Source organism: Scyliorhinus canicula, chromosome 15 (genome assembly GCF_902713615.1).
Source record: "Scyliorhinus canicula chromosome 15, sScyCan1.1, whole genome shotgun sequence".
Taxonomy (NCBI): Eukaryota; Metazoa; Chordata; class Chondrichthyes; order Carcharhiniformes; family Scyliorhinidae; genus Scyliorhinus; species Scyliorhinus canicula.
The window spans coordinates 136,203,846-136,219,018 of NC_052160.1; the positions used below are offsets into that span (position 1 = coordinate 136,203,846).

The 15,173-nt window shown below is 48.2% G+C and overlaps 1 protein-coding gene across 1 annotated transcript in view; it reads left to right on the forward strand.

The window, feature by feature from the left end:
• The window catches only part of LOC119978387 (ethanolamine kinase 1-like), an 84,906-nt gene that overhangs the window by 19,431 nt on the left and 50,302 nt on the right, over positions 1-15,173 (forward strand). The window contains exon 2 of the mRNA XM_038820001.1: positions 10,355-10,614. Within this exon, the coding sequence (XP_038675929.1) occupies positions 10,355-10,614 (260 nt within the window). The remainder of the gene's footprint in view (positions 1-10,354; positions 10,615-15,173) is intronic.

The window sequence follows — 15,173 nt, forward strand, 5'->3', positions numbered from 1 at the left end:
TGACCATGCTGGGCTGTGCATGTATGCATAGCCCCCTTGTGCTGAGGGACTTGGCCGAGCAGTGTCCTGGCATTGCCCTCTGGCACCCTGGCAGTGTTGATCTAGTGCCATGGCGGCAGTACCAAGGTGGCAGTGCAAACCTGGCAGTGCCTTTGGGGACCCCAGTTTGGGGGGGTTCCACTGATGTGGTGGGTGGGGGGGGGGTGGGGGCAGGGGCAGAGCCCCGATACCTGATACCTGCTGTGGAGGTAGGGGAGTGACCAGATCATTGCTTGGTGAGTGGGCGGGAGGATCGCCCGATGTTTGAGGAGGAGTTCCTCCACAGATGTAGGGGTTGGGAGGAAGGTTATTTTTCGTGCAGTTCGAGGCGCCCTTTAAAGATGGCACGTCGAGCTCTGTGGATCCAGCCTTTGAAGTAAAAAAACTCACCACTATTCTTAGAATTCCCCCTGTACCAAAAAGGGTCAATAAGACATTCTAAATGGTGAACAGGGATTCTCACTCCCTGACTCCTATGCAGATTTAGGTGGGTGCTATTTGGGTCAAACTATATTTTCAAGCTATCCCGTGGTATAACCCATATCTTCATAGAAGACTTTTATCTACTTACCACTTAGTAGCATTGATCCTGGGTCCCGCGTTGCTAAGTAAGTAAAGTAGACTTTGTAATAACCACTGTTTCAGGTTAAAACTTTTAAGTGATTTGTTATTATATTTTTTCCTTTAAAAGATGCAATCACTTTCTTTACAGAAAGGTTAGAAGATCTTGCTTCTGGATTCTCCTGGTTGGTTGAAGAGACCTTCAGGTCCACCTTGACAATCTCCCTTCTTTAGCTTTTGGTCTTCCTCAGATGAATTTGTTGTACCGCTCGGTTGCCATGCTCTATCCCTCCCCTGTACTGAGCTATAAGAGCTGACTGTGCTTAGGATTGTTTAGGAGGGCAGCACGGTGGCGCAGTGGGTTAGCCCTGCTGCCTCACGGCGCCGAGGTCCCAGGTTCGATCCCGGCTCTGGGTCACTGTCTGTGTGGAGTTTGCACATTCGATCCGTGTCTGCGTGGGTTTCGCCCCCACAACCCAAAAGATGTGCAGGGTAGGTGGATTGGCCACGCTAAATTGCCCCTTAATTGGAAAAAATAATTGGGTACTCTAAATTTAAAAAAAAGGGATTGTTTAGGATTTATATACCTCTTCTAGCAGTTATTAAGTTTATATAACATTATCGTAAAGTAACTTTATTTACTCTTGATTGTGCAAGATACCTTTAATCTGAAATGTTTCTAACACGACTATGTATTCATGTTGAGCTTGACTTCAGCTCATCGATCTCTGATTACATTGTTTCCTTTGTGATGTTCAAAAGTGCTTTGATCCCAGAGGGGTGTTACATCTGGTTTCTGTCATTTCGAAAGTTGCTTTATCATCAAATAGTGCCCCCAGCTCAGAACTCTGACTCCAATTCGGGTCTAACGTGTGTTCCCGTGGGCACATTGTCTCCAGCTTCCCATATTCACCTGGGGCGGGATTCTCCGAAATGGAGGCAGAGTGTATGCACCGTGGGGAAACGCAAGAAACGGGCACTACCGATTCTGGCCCCCACAGGGGACCAGCACAGCTCTGGAGCGGTTCACGCCGCTCCAGCCTCCCTTCTCGCTGTCAACTGAGCACCAACCCGCGCATGCCTTCCTCAACGCGCCGGACCCGACACAACATGGCGCGGGAGTTCAGGGGCCGATCGCGTAACAAAATAGGGCTGCGGCTGGAGAGGCCGGCCCACCAATTGGTGGGCCCTGATCACGGGCCAGACACCATCGGAGGCACCCCCCCCCCCAGGTGAAGGAGCCCCCCACGGGCTTCCCCCCCGACCCTGCGCACAGAGTTCCCGTCGGCTGTGAACAGGTGTGGATGGCGCCGGCGGCATTCTGCCATTTCCGCGTGGCCGCTCGGCCCATCAAGGCTGGAGAATTGGCGGCCTGGCCGTGGACAGCGACCAATGACCGGCGCCGTGCCAAAGACGCCGGCACAAATGGCGTCGATTCTCTGCTTCTCGGAGAATCGCGTGCTGGTGTCAGGGCGGCATGTGCCGATTCTCCGGCCCGGCGCGGGCCTCGGAGAATCCCGCCCAGGGTGTCAGCAGAATTTCACACCTAAACATTTGTCACCCAATTCAACTGAAATTCCTAGCCATTCTTTTCTTGCTGCTTAGTAAAATAATTAACTTCAAAGAAGGTGCGAAACGTTGTTTTTTTTCCATATAACTAAAAATTCAAGCTGCTGTGACTTAAAAGACATGCATCAGTTTTACAGCTTGAATAGTCACAAGCTGTTTTCTTAACGCCTGTTTGAGAAAGGCTATCTGCTTTCAAAACCTTCTTTTGCAGCTGCTGTTAACCCTTCGTGGGATTTTTCCCTACGTTCTCTCATGTCGCCTCAGGTCAGGTATTGCCAGACTTCCATGTTTCAAATGACATATTTTCGCATTTTTTTCTTTTACACCTTGCTTGCTCAATCAGGCTCTGCCACACCAGAGAGACAGCACAATCCACGCTCCCTACAGAGTGCCAGAAAATCTGGAGTGAAAATTCATTGTGCATCCGGGCGGATACACGCTGGTTTTCCGCCTGAACCTGACACTGCCAGATTTCATAGAATTTACAGTGCAGAAGGAGGCCATTCGGCCCATCGAGTCTGCACCGGCTCTTGGAAAGAGCACCCTACCCAAGCCCATACCTCCATCCTATCCCCATAACCCAGTAACCCCACCTAGCACTAAGGGCAATTTGGACCCTGAGGGCAATTTAGCCTGGCCAATTCACCTAACCTGCACATCTTTGGACTGTGGGAGGAAACCGGAGCACCCGGAGGAAACCCACGCACACACGGGGAGAGCGTGCAGACTCCACACAGACAGTGACCCAAGCCGGGATTCGAACCTGGGACCCTGGAGCTGTGAAGCATTTGTGCTAACCACTATGCTACCGTGCTGCCTTAGTAAAATTCCGCCCCAGAGGTTAGTGTGCAAAATTAAAGCACATGGGACTGGGGTTAATATATTGGCATGGATTGCAAATTTGTCAGCAGACATGGAACAGAGTAGGAATAAATGGGTCTTTTTCAAAGTTGCAGGCGGTGACTAGTGGGGTCCCGCAGGGATCAGTGTTTGGGACCCAACTATTCGCAATCTACATCAATGATTTGGATGAGGGAGCCAAAAGTAATATTTCCAAGTTTGCTAATGGCACAAAACTTGCTGAGAATGTGAGTGGTGAAGAGGATGTTAAGAGGCTTGATTTAGACAAGTTGAGTGGGTGAGCAAATACAGGATAGATGCAGTATAATGTGGATAAATGTGAAGCTATCCACTTGGGGTGGAAAAACAGAATGTCAAAATATTATTTAAATGGTGATAGATTGGGAAATGTTGACGTACAAAGGGACCTGGGTGCCGAGCACACCAGTCATTTAATTAAGCATGCAGGTACAGCAAGCAGTTAAGAAGCCAAATGATATGTTGACCTTCATTGTAAGAGGATGTGAGTACAAGATCAAGGATGTCTTGCTGCAGCTGTACTGAACCTTGGTGAGACCACATCTGGAGTATTATAGTCTTACTATATAAGCACGGATTATACTTGCCATAGAGGAAGTGCAGGGAAGGTTCACCACACTGATTCCTGGGATGGCAGGATTGTCATATGAGGAGAGATTGGGTTGACTGCCTGTATTCACAGGAATTTAGAACAATGAGAGGGGATCAGATTGATATAAAATTGTGGCAGGGCTCAACAGACTGGATGTAGGGATGTTGCTTCCCCTTGCTGGAAGGTATAGAACAAGGAGTCACATTCTCAGGATATGGGCTAGGCCCTGGAGGATGGAGATGAGGGGAAATCTCTACCTCAGGGGGTGGTGACCCAGTGAAATTCTCTCCCACAGAAGGTTGTGGAGGCCAAGTCACTGACCTGTCAATATTGATCGCAAAGTCTTTTTCCCAAGACCCTAGTGTTTCTAATATACTCATCACGCGAGTCGGCCTCCCATCCATTGACTCTGTCTACACCTCCAGCTGCATTGGGAAAGCGGAATTGTGATCAAAGACCCCTCCCACCCAGGTTATTCTCTCTTCCAACCTCCCCCATTGGCAGAAGATACAAATGTTTGAGAACACGCACCAATAGATTCAAAAACATCTTTTTCCCTACTGTTGCCAGACTCCCGAATGGCCTTCTCACGGACTGAACTGATCTTATGGACTAAACTAATCGTTCTACGCATCTTCTCTACAGTTGTAGCACTATGCTTAGGTATTTTCATTTTGTATCCTCATATATTTATCGTAAGTTCTATGTTTTTATGTATGGAGTGATCTGCCCAGACTTAATGCAGGACAATACTTTTCACTGTACCTCAGTACACGTGACAAATCTAAATCTAATCTAATGCGCACAGAGGATCTTGAACACAAAGTATGTTAAAACCTGCTGATTAATTGCTTAGGTTCCACAGAAATGAAATGAAAATTGCTTATTGTCACAAGTAGGCTTCAAAATTGCTTATTGTCACAAGTTACTTGTGAAAAGCCCCTAGTCACAACATTCCGGCGCCTGTTTGGGGAGGCTGGTATGGGAATTGAACCGTGCTGCTGGCCTGCCTTGGCCTGCTTTCAAAGCCAGCGATTTAGCCCTGTGCTAAACCAGCCCCAGAGACTGAAGTGTCAAGATGCATTGCTGTCTTATTAAGGATAAAGTCTCAAGGTTTTTATTTTCATACAGTTTACAGTGCAGAAGGAGGCCATTCGGCCCATCGAGTCTGCACTGGACCTTGGAAAGAGCACCCCACTTAAGCCCTCGCCTCCACCCTATCGCTGTAACCCAGTAACCCCACCCAACCTTTTTGGACACTTAAGGGCAATTTAGCATGGCCAATCCATCTAACCTGCACATCTTTGGACTTGTGGGAGGAAACCGGAGCACCCGAAGGAAACCCACGCAGACACGGGGGGGGACGCGCAGACAGTGACCCAAGCCATGAATCGAACCCGAGAACCTGGGACCCTGGAGCTGTGAAGCAACTGTGCTAACCACTATGCTACCATAGGTTGTAGATATTTTAAAAAGGAATATCTCGGGGTACCACATTGTTGGCATAGTTGCTCACAAGATGACAAGGAAGCACCACTGAACATATTTCCCAGCCTAGAAATACCTCTACCTCCCCAGATAGCGAACCCACGGTCCATAAGACCAAATCCGGGTTTCCCTGAATGGGTGAGAGAGCAGAAATTAATTTTAATCTCTCATCCAGATGACGGACCATCCTCCAAGCTCTTCAGAGCTTTGAGAATCACAAGATTCTCACACTTGGCCGACCCCGCCTCGAAATCCCTGTAGAGTAACCGAGGTTGTAACGAGTATACAGACTGGCCTGCTTCAATGTCGAGCCAAATGGAGGAGGCGTGCTGTCTGACCCACTCCCCTATAAACCCAAGATGAGAGGCTGATTGAATCATTTTAATATTCGGCACCCCTATATCCCCCCCACTCTTTTCAAGCGAAGCTTCTTTTTGTTCCATACAAATGAACTGAACATCCCATTGATTTCCTTTGGGACCTTAACAGACAACAAGATTAGCAGCATCTGAAAAGCATACAATCACCTAGGCAACACATTCATATTAATCAGCGCTATCCTGCCCAACCGGCAAGGGAGACTAACAAAGCTTCTTGGATGCAAATAACAGGGGGAGTTTGCCCCATACAAATGTTTGAAGGAGGGAGTAACAGCAATCCCCAGATAAATAGACCCTGAGGGGGACCAATTAAGGAAAATTAGGTAAGGGCCGAGATCTCCCTCTGAGCCCATCCAATGGCAGAGTCTCAGGCTTTGCAAAATAAATTTTTGTAGCCCGGGAAAAGACTGAGGACCGGGAGTTACTGGCTCTATACTCCGGTCCCACGCCAGAGCACGGGTTTCATGGAGACGTGGAGTGCAGTCAATAGGAAATCTATCCCAAATCTATCTACCACATCAATAGTAGCAGGAACAGAAACGTCCAGCTCAGACACAAATAGCAACATCAAGTCATCTGCATCAAGTGTGATCTTGTGCTGTTTGCCCTCCACTGTGCAACCCAAAAGCCTAAAGATCCTGTCTAATTGCCTCCGCCAGGGGCTCTATGGCTCCAAACAGTAATGGGCACCTCTGCCTCGTCCCTCGCTGGAGACAGAAATTCTCAGATCCACAAATGTCGGTCAGCGCCTGTATCCACTTAACATACTCCCCTCCCCACCCAAACCTCTGCAACGCATAAAATAAATAATTCCATTCCACCCGGTCAAAAGCTTTCTCTGCATCTAAGGAGATCACAAACTCATCCAGTGTGTGTTTTTGAAAGACCTGAATCATGTTCGATAATCTCCTGACATTGTGACATGAATTCTGGCCTTTTATGAACCCAGTTTGCTCTGCGTGATCAAAGGGAGAGTTTCCTCCAGGCACCTCATTAACAGCATGGTAGCATAGTGGTTAGCACTGTTGCTTCACAACGCCAGGGGTCATGGTCCGATTCCCGGCTTGGGTCACTGTCTGCGCGGAGTCTGCACGTTCTCCCCGTGCCTGTGTGGTTTCCTCCGGGTGCTCCGGTTTCCCCCCCATAGCCCAGAAATGTGGGGGTTGGGTGGATTGGCCATGCTAAATTCCTCTAGTGTCCAAAAGGTTAGGTGGGCTTGCTGGGGATAAGAGTGGGTGTGGGCCTGGGTCGGGTGCTCTTTCAGGGGCCGGTGTAGACTCGATTGGCCGAATGGCCTCCTTCTGCATCGTAAATTCTATGAAATCTATGAAACGCCTCAGATGACAATTTTGAATCTACGTTCAGGAGCGAAATTGGCCAAAGGATGCACACGCTTCAGGATTATTGCCTGTCCGTAAGAGTTATGGAGAGATTCGCTTTTTGGAGCATCTGCAACAGCACGCCTGCTTTAATGAGTGACCGTACATGCCAATCAACGATTCATTAGTGAGCCTGAGTTCTTTGGCAAACTCACATCCCAAACCATCAGGCTCTGGGGCCTTACCAGATTGAAGCTCCTTCAAGGCAAGAACTGCTTCCTCTTTAGAAATAGGAGCATTCAGGACAAATCTTTGGTCCTTTGGAGATGGCTGGGAGCTTAAGAGAAGAGAAGAAGCACTCTCATGAGTATCAGTGCTTCCCCAGCCTGCTCTGTATTATATAAATCAGTATGAAAACCCTTAAATGCTGTGTTGATATCCTCTGTTGTATCATTCTATTGCTCTTCGGGTCTAGCACAATGGGAATGGCCGTAGAGTCTCCCGGGGTGTTTATCTGCTGTAACCTGTTTTGATGCATGTTTGTAATAAAATAATTTTTTTTTTTTAAAGTGCCCCACCTCCTTACAAACGATGCTCGAGCCCTTGCCTGTTGGGTAGGGGTGTTTCTGGTTACTGGGAGTCTGTCCACCCAAGGGGGTGAAGGTTACAATTGAATTGCTCCCGAAAAAGGGATTAGCCAACACCAAATTGGTAAAATCCATTAAGACATTGGTAACAAAATTGGGGAAATAGTTTGGTGGGCCACACTCATTCATTACCATGACAATTCCCCATATAAAGTCCCTTGGCAATCACATATCCTCCTCCCCCACTCTCCTCCCCCCCCCCCCCCTTTGTCCTTCACACAGTTCTCCACTTTGAAAGGCACATTTTTGTTGATTAATGCTGCAACGCCCTGACTACTAGTACGCCCTGACTACTGGTCGAGAACGAGGCAAAAGAAAAACCTGCCCCACCCAGCCCCACCTTAACTTTATAGTGTCCCTGGTGTTATCTAAATGAATTTCCTGCAACAAAGCCATGTCAACTTTCTCCTTTTTGAGGAAAGGCGAGATCTTTTTTCTCTTAACAGGATGATGTTCTCCCCGCGCATTCCAGGAGCATATTTTCAATGCAGCTCCCGCCATTGCCCAATCAGAGAACATATCGGATAAGACTTTCACGCCACATTCTGGCATGCACCAAAACACCTCCCCCACCCCCAGTCATACCAGAGGCATCGTAGACACAATATAACTTATTTTTCTCAGATAAGAGACTGCCTGTACCATTGCAGGATCCAGTTAATAATTCTTTTACCCGGGCAGCACAGTGGCCTAGTAGTTAGCACAACCGCCTCACGGCGCTGAGGTCCCAGGTTCGATCCCGGCTCTGGGTCACTGTCCGTGTGGAGTTTGCACATTCTCCCCGTGTCTGCGTGGGTTTCGCCCCCACAACCCAAAAATGTGCAGAGTTGGTGGATTGGCCACGCTAAATTGCCCCTTAATTAGAAAAAATAATTAGGGTTAGGGTCTGCAGGAGTTTCTTCCGGGTGCTCCGGTTTCCTCCCACAAGTCCAAAGATGTGCAGGTTAGGTGGATTGGCTATGCTAAATTGCCGTTGGTGTCCAAAAAAGATTGGATGGGGTTACGGGGGGAGGGTGGGGGTGGAAGCGTGAGCTTGGGTAGGGTGCTCTTTCTGGGGGCCGGTGCAGACTCGATGGGCCGAGTGGCCTCCTTCTGCACTGTAGATTCAATGATTTAAAAAGGAGATAGATAGGTTACAACACTCTGGGTGTGGGGAGAGCACGGGAGAATGGCTTTGAGACAGAGGAACAGGCATGATCATCATGAATGGCAGAGCAGGCTCGAAGGGCTGAATGGCCTCCTCCTATTTTCTATGTTTTTCACCCCAATTGATTGCTGTGGGAAAGTGATGTGGCTTTAATCTTTTAGTTAAAAACAGTGTAACAACTGAGTGAGCCTGCTGGAGGGCATAAGAGCAAACAGTGGAGAAATGTGGACTGTACCAAGTGGGGATAACACCTTCTCTTGAAGGCGAACCACTTTTATTTTGTTTTACAGCAGACCACCAGCTTTCACGGTCGCACATTTGATTTTCGTTCCTCACTCTGCCTATCTCTCTTTTGTCACCGTGATCCAAAGATTCCCCAAAACAAAGTCTTAAGCGTACATACACAACTGGTTGTCGGAAAATCCTCTTATCAGCTACTTTACCCGAGGAATAGACTTGTTTTTCTTTTCAAAAATGTAATACTGGAGTGTTATGCCCTCAGCCACTAATTCTGGCATGAAGTTATTTCAAGGACTGTGTTTATGAATGGAGTGAATGTGCCAAGGATGTCTTGTAATTCTGTCAGTAAAATAATAACGATCCAGGACGTGATATAACGGGGGGGGAAATACAGTCCCGTTTTGACCGCGTGAAGCAAGGTGTTTCCTGGCGCCAGCAGCAAAGAGAATGGTCCCGCTATCAAACGTTTTCTTTTGGCCTTGGCGAGGGACGTTCCACTGAGGCCGCATTTACCTTCATTTCCCGAGCTTGTCCGTGCAAGAAGAGATAGGGGTGCTATTTTTGAATTCCGCCCCGATCTCTTCAACCCCCCATCGTGACCTCTGAACCCCCCTCCCCTAATGCTCTAACCTACCTGTTCGGGGGTCCTCGAGCCCCCTTCATTGCACCTCATAAGGGCAAAGTACACTGGACCCAATTTCTGACATGGCAACCTGGCACCTGGGTACTACCAGCCTGGTAGTGTCGCCCTGGAACCCCGAGTGGCACTGCCAGGGTGCTCTGAGTGGGAGTCCCAGGGTATCACCCTGCTCAGAGCCCGACCACCGGGTGCCATTACACCTGGTCCATGTTTGTGTGGACCAGTACTAAACATGGCCATGGCGAGGCCTCCCAGGCGTGGGCATTGATCCCGGCCTCGGGAAAATCAGGTGCTGACATATTTAAAGAGCCTAATTGCTCACTTAAATATGTAAATCTGTGTGGTGTTCAGTGAGGGCGAGATCCACGACGTCCAAGGGGATCCCGCGAGGCGTTCCAAGCATCGCAAATCTCGCAGCTTTGGCTCGATCGCGCCTTCAGCAATTCGAGGTTTAGCTGCCTGTCCTGCCTCTCCCACCGTAAATCTACTCGAGCAGAACTGTCTTGATGGCCCAGTTTGTGATTGGGAATCGAGATAAGGCAGGTTGGTGTCCACGAGGTGAACCTGCAACAACAAAGGAAAGAAAGGCCAGGAGTGAGGCTTCACCCAGGAGAGCATTAGTGAGGTGGGGATGTTGGAGAAGTGAAAGGTTGACTTCTTAGCTCTTTGCCACTCCAAACAGCGTGTGTCCACCTGCAAACAATGCGGGGCGAAGGGAGCGAAGTTAAAATCGCCTGACCCTGATGTGGGATTAGACTGGGGATTGCAATTTGATGTAGATACTAACTGAGATACAAAGGTGCCCCAATGTTTCACCAGGTGCATGGCTAACGGCAAACTCTGTTTCTTCCAGTTATTTACAGATGGAATCACAAACAAACTGGTTGGCTGCTATGTGGAGAACACTATGGAAGATGTCGTCTTGGTGAGAGTTTATGGCAACAAGACTGAGCTGTTTGTGGATCGGGACAATGAACTGAAAAGCTTCCAGGTCCTCCACGCCAACGGCTGTGCTCCGAAGCTCTATTGTACATTTCAGAATGGTCTCTGTTACGAGTTCATGCACGGGATGGCTCTTGGTCCACAGCATGTAAGAGAAACAACTCTGTTCAGGTACCAGCATTTACTCCACGTGTTGCCTCGATACTGTGTGCACTATGCAAAGAGCTGTTCTCTCTCTTCTCCACCCCCCCCCCCTCCCCCCGTGTGTCTCTGATCCCGACCATACAGTATGACCAGCTCCTCGAGATGCGCTTCGACATGCTCGATAGAGCCTCACAAAAAGACCAAATTGTGTATGACTGTAATCGCCACTTATTCTGCGCTGGGAAACTTGGACAGGCTGGGAGGAGATGAGGAGAAGGAATGGTCATCTTTTTCTGTGAGGCAAACGAGGGGCCATTCTGACCAAGTCCTTTGTTTAGAAACTTAGTTAGCTGAGGAAGGTGGTCATTCTAGGGTAAAACTATTTATTCCCAAACTGTTTCTTTCAACTTCAAAACCACAAAGATCTGGAGATCTTTTCTTCCTTCTGGAGGCCGTGGCCATACAAGGTTTCAGAGCTAGTGGCCACCCAATGGAATTGGATTAGAAGATCAGTTAAGGGGCCATTTTGTTTTTTGGTGCATATTTTCTTCCCAACTGTGTGTGTCGGTTTGGAGACCTTGCTCACCAGTACTGCATATCAGACCATTAACTTCCCCATTGAAAGCAGAGTCATCAGATGTCCCATTTTTAAAGAACGTTCCACTCCTCTGTTTCATTCCTAAAATGTGTGAGCTCATATTTCTATGCTGATGTGTCTGTTTATTTTACAAGCCTGTTAAAGTCCTATATTCTTGGGGATTCCCAATTTGTTATCATCAGTAAGCATGTTTACAAGTCTTGTTTTTTTAATACCAGTCCATCTGCACCCAGTGAATCCAGACTAAATATATGAGACAGGACGCACAGAGGTAATTCAATTGCCATTTTGAAGACATACATTCTGTCCTTTTACATAATTTTAGATTATTTACATTTGAGTAATAACACACATGGCAATTTGGGAAGCAATTAAACTAGCAGCTGCATTGGTGCCACTCTGGGCTGAGGAGCTGATAACCACAAAAGGCACGAGAGCACCACCCTGGGTGGAGTGTGTAATTACAGTGTGACTGTTTACATTGTAAAAGTAGGGCTAGGAATTATAGTGCAAATCGTTGACAAGAGGTTGATGCAGCCATGACATTTTCCTCTTTAGATTCATGTATTTCTATCAAACGTCGTCGGGACACTAACACATGGGGCAGCCCCACCGGCTGTTATCAATCTGAGTTACCACAACCCCTTGCCTGGTTTCACACACCTCAATGTGCACAATAGCACTTTCGCTTTTTTGCATGGACACATTTAGAGACATGTTTAGAGACTTATCCATTTGTGGGCGGACAGTTTTGTTGGGAGTAGGTGGCGGCGGTGGTGATGGGAAGCTGCAGGGAAACTCCCTAGGCAATGGTTCCCTTGGATAAATGGAATAGTAATTCCTTGCATTGTGGGGTACATGTAAGCATTTGTTTCTGCTTGCCTGGTAATAACCCCATTCGAGTGTGTGTGCATACACATGTGTGTGATATTCTTGAGGGGGCGCTGGGTATCGTTAACATTGGTCCATTCAGGCAGCACAGTGGCGCAGTAGTTAGCGCTGCTGCCTCACGGCGCCGAGGTCCCAGGTTCGATCCCGGCTCTGGGTCACTGTCCGTGTGGAGTTTGCACATTCTCCCCGTGTTTGCGTGGGTTTCGCCCCCACAACCCAAAGATGTGCAGGGTAGGTGGATTGGCCACGCTAAATTGCCCATTAGTTGAAAAAAATTAATTGGGTCCTCTAAATTTATAAAAAGAAACATTGGACTATTCTGCAGAGAAGGGAAACATCTGGACTGTCTCTAATTCCTTATTTCCTTCAGTGATTTTACCATCGCTTTTTTTGTGGTCTGCAGGATATAATCTGCTGCCTTCGACATAGAAAACAGCACCTGCCAATTCTGGGAAAGAGAAAACCAGTCAGCTGTGTTTAAACCCCCTCAGATCTTTGATTTGCAGAAAATTCATTAATTTCTCTTTGATATTGATTTTACGAGGCTGCGATCCACAGCTTCCACACACACACACACACACACACACCCAGCTGTCACCATTGTTCAATTGACAGCAATTTCTAGTTGACCACTTCAAAATTACTCAACCGTGAAGGGAGGTGATTGGAAAGCACTTAATTCTGTTTGAAGTGGTCCAGGAGCTGTCAATCAAAGCTTGATGTTTGTAAGTATTGCAGTTCGAGCGCTTCAGAGTTACTCACTCGTGAGGTTTGGGTTCCACCAGGGCCACTTGACTCCTGACCTCATTACAATGTTGGTCCAAACATGGACAAAGGAGTTGAACTCGAGAGGTGAGGTGAGTGACTGTGTCATCAATGACTTTCACATGGTTAGATGTGGGATGTTGGTTGATGATTGCGCAGTGTTCAGCACCATTTGCAACTCCCCCGATAGTGAAGCAATCCATGCCAGTATACAACAAGACCTGGATAATATTCATTCTTGGACTGATATGGGGCAACTAATATTCATGGCACCCAAGTGCCAGGCATTGACTATCTCTGATGAGACAGCATTTAACCATCTCCACTTGGCGTTTCAATGGCATTACCATCACTGAATCTCGCCTCCCAACATCAACATCCTGGGGCTTCCCATTGAGCAGAACTGAACTGGAGCAGCCTTCTAAATACTGTGGGAACAAGAGCAGGTCAGAGGCTGGCAATTATATGGCAGGTAACTCATCGGCTTAGTCCCCAAAACATAGGACATAGAATATACAGTGCAGAAGGAGGCTATTCGGCCCATCGAGTCTGCACCGACTCACTTAAGCCCTCACTTCTACCCTATCTCCGTAACCCAATAACCCCTCCTATCCTTTTTGGTCACTAAGGGCAATTTGTCATGCCCAATCCACCTAACCTGCACGTCTTTGGACTGTGGGAGGAAACTGGAGCACCCAGAGGAAACCCACGCAGACACGGGGAGAACGTGCAGACTCCGCATAGACAGTGACCCAAGCCGGGAATCGAACCTGGGACCCTGGAGCTGTGAGGCCACAGTGCTATCCACTTGTGCTACCGTGCTGCCCGAAAACCTGTCGACACACAAGGCACAAGCCAGGGGTGTGATAGAATACCCACCACTTGCCTGGATGAGTGCAGCTCTGACAACACTCAATAAGCTCAACACCATCCAGGACAAAGCAGCCCGCTTGGTCAGCACCCCATCCATCATCTTAAACATTCACTCCCTCCTCCCGTGACACACAGTGGCAGCAGAGTGTACCATCTACAAGGTGCACTGCACCATCCTTACCCCTGACACCTACCGTCTAGGACAAGGGCAACAGACAGATGGGAACACCACCACCTGCAAGTTCCCCTCCAAGCCACACGCCACCCTGACTTGAAAACCTATCACCTTGCCTTCACTGTCACAGGTTCATATCCTGGAATTCCCTCCCTAACTGCACGCTGGGTGTACCTACTCCACATGGACTGCAGGGGTCCAAGGAGGCGATGGGCATTTGGGGATGGACTACAAATGCTGGCCTGGCCAGCGATTCTCACATCTCATACCAAGGATATTTTGAAAAATTGGCCTGTGCAGCCAAAGTCTTTTTTCCTCCATTTCCGATACATTTACAGCTTTGGCAAAGTGGCAGGGACAAAAGGTCTTCTTTTACTGCTCCCTTGGCTTTTCAGTTTGGCTGTTTGCATCAGTGTCTTTGGGACAGTCGTGGAAGGGGTGACCGCCGTATTCAGAACTTAGTAGTCCTTCGCTTGGCAAATTTCACACCTTAGCAGATCGCCTGATCCATTCCTATTCTTAATCGTTAAATTGAGGAACTATATTCCAGTGACCTTCGAAGAGATGAGTTTTTCCCTTCCGCATTGTGTGGATTGGAGATGATAATTGGCTTCTACATAACCTCCTTGGGCAGGTGAGTGTGACCTCGGGCATTGACCAGTTGCTGCTGCAGCAATGGTAGCACAGTGGCTAGCACTGTGGCCTCACAGTGCCAGGGTCCCAGGTTCGATTCCCCACTGGGTCAGTGTCTGTGTGGAGTCTGCACGTTCTCCCCGTCTCTGCGTGGGTTTCCTCCGGGCGCGCCAGTTTCCACCCACACTCCAAAGACGTGCAGGTTGGGTGGACTGGCCATGATAAATTGCCCTCAGTGACCAAAAAGGTTAGATGGGGTTATTGGGTTACGGGAATAGGGTGGAAGTGAGGGCTTAAGTGGGTTGGTGCAGACTTGATGGGCCGAATGGCCTCCTTCTGCACTGTATGTTCTATGTCACCTTAACGACTCAGTCAAATGATGCCACCTCTCTCCATGCAGCGCTCCCCCATAACGTAACTGAAGTTCTGAACAGTGCTGCGTGTTATTGAGAGAGGTGCTGCTGAGCACATTGCCCAACCCCACTCCTTGGCTCCAAAATACTGCCTCACTTTTACAATTGTTTAAAATAGCCTGACATGTTTTCAGATGACGAAAAGGCCTCCTCCTTATCAGCCATATCATTAAAAGCCTTTTAACTGATTGAAGAGTTTTAGTTGCTTCTGATGAAGGAATGTGAATGCTCTGAGCTG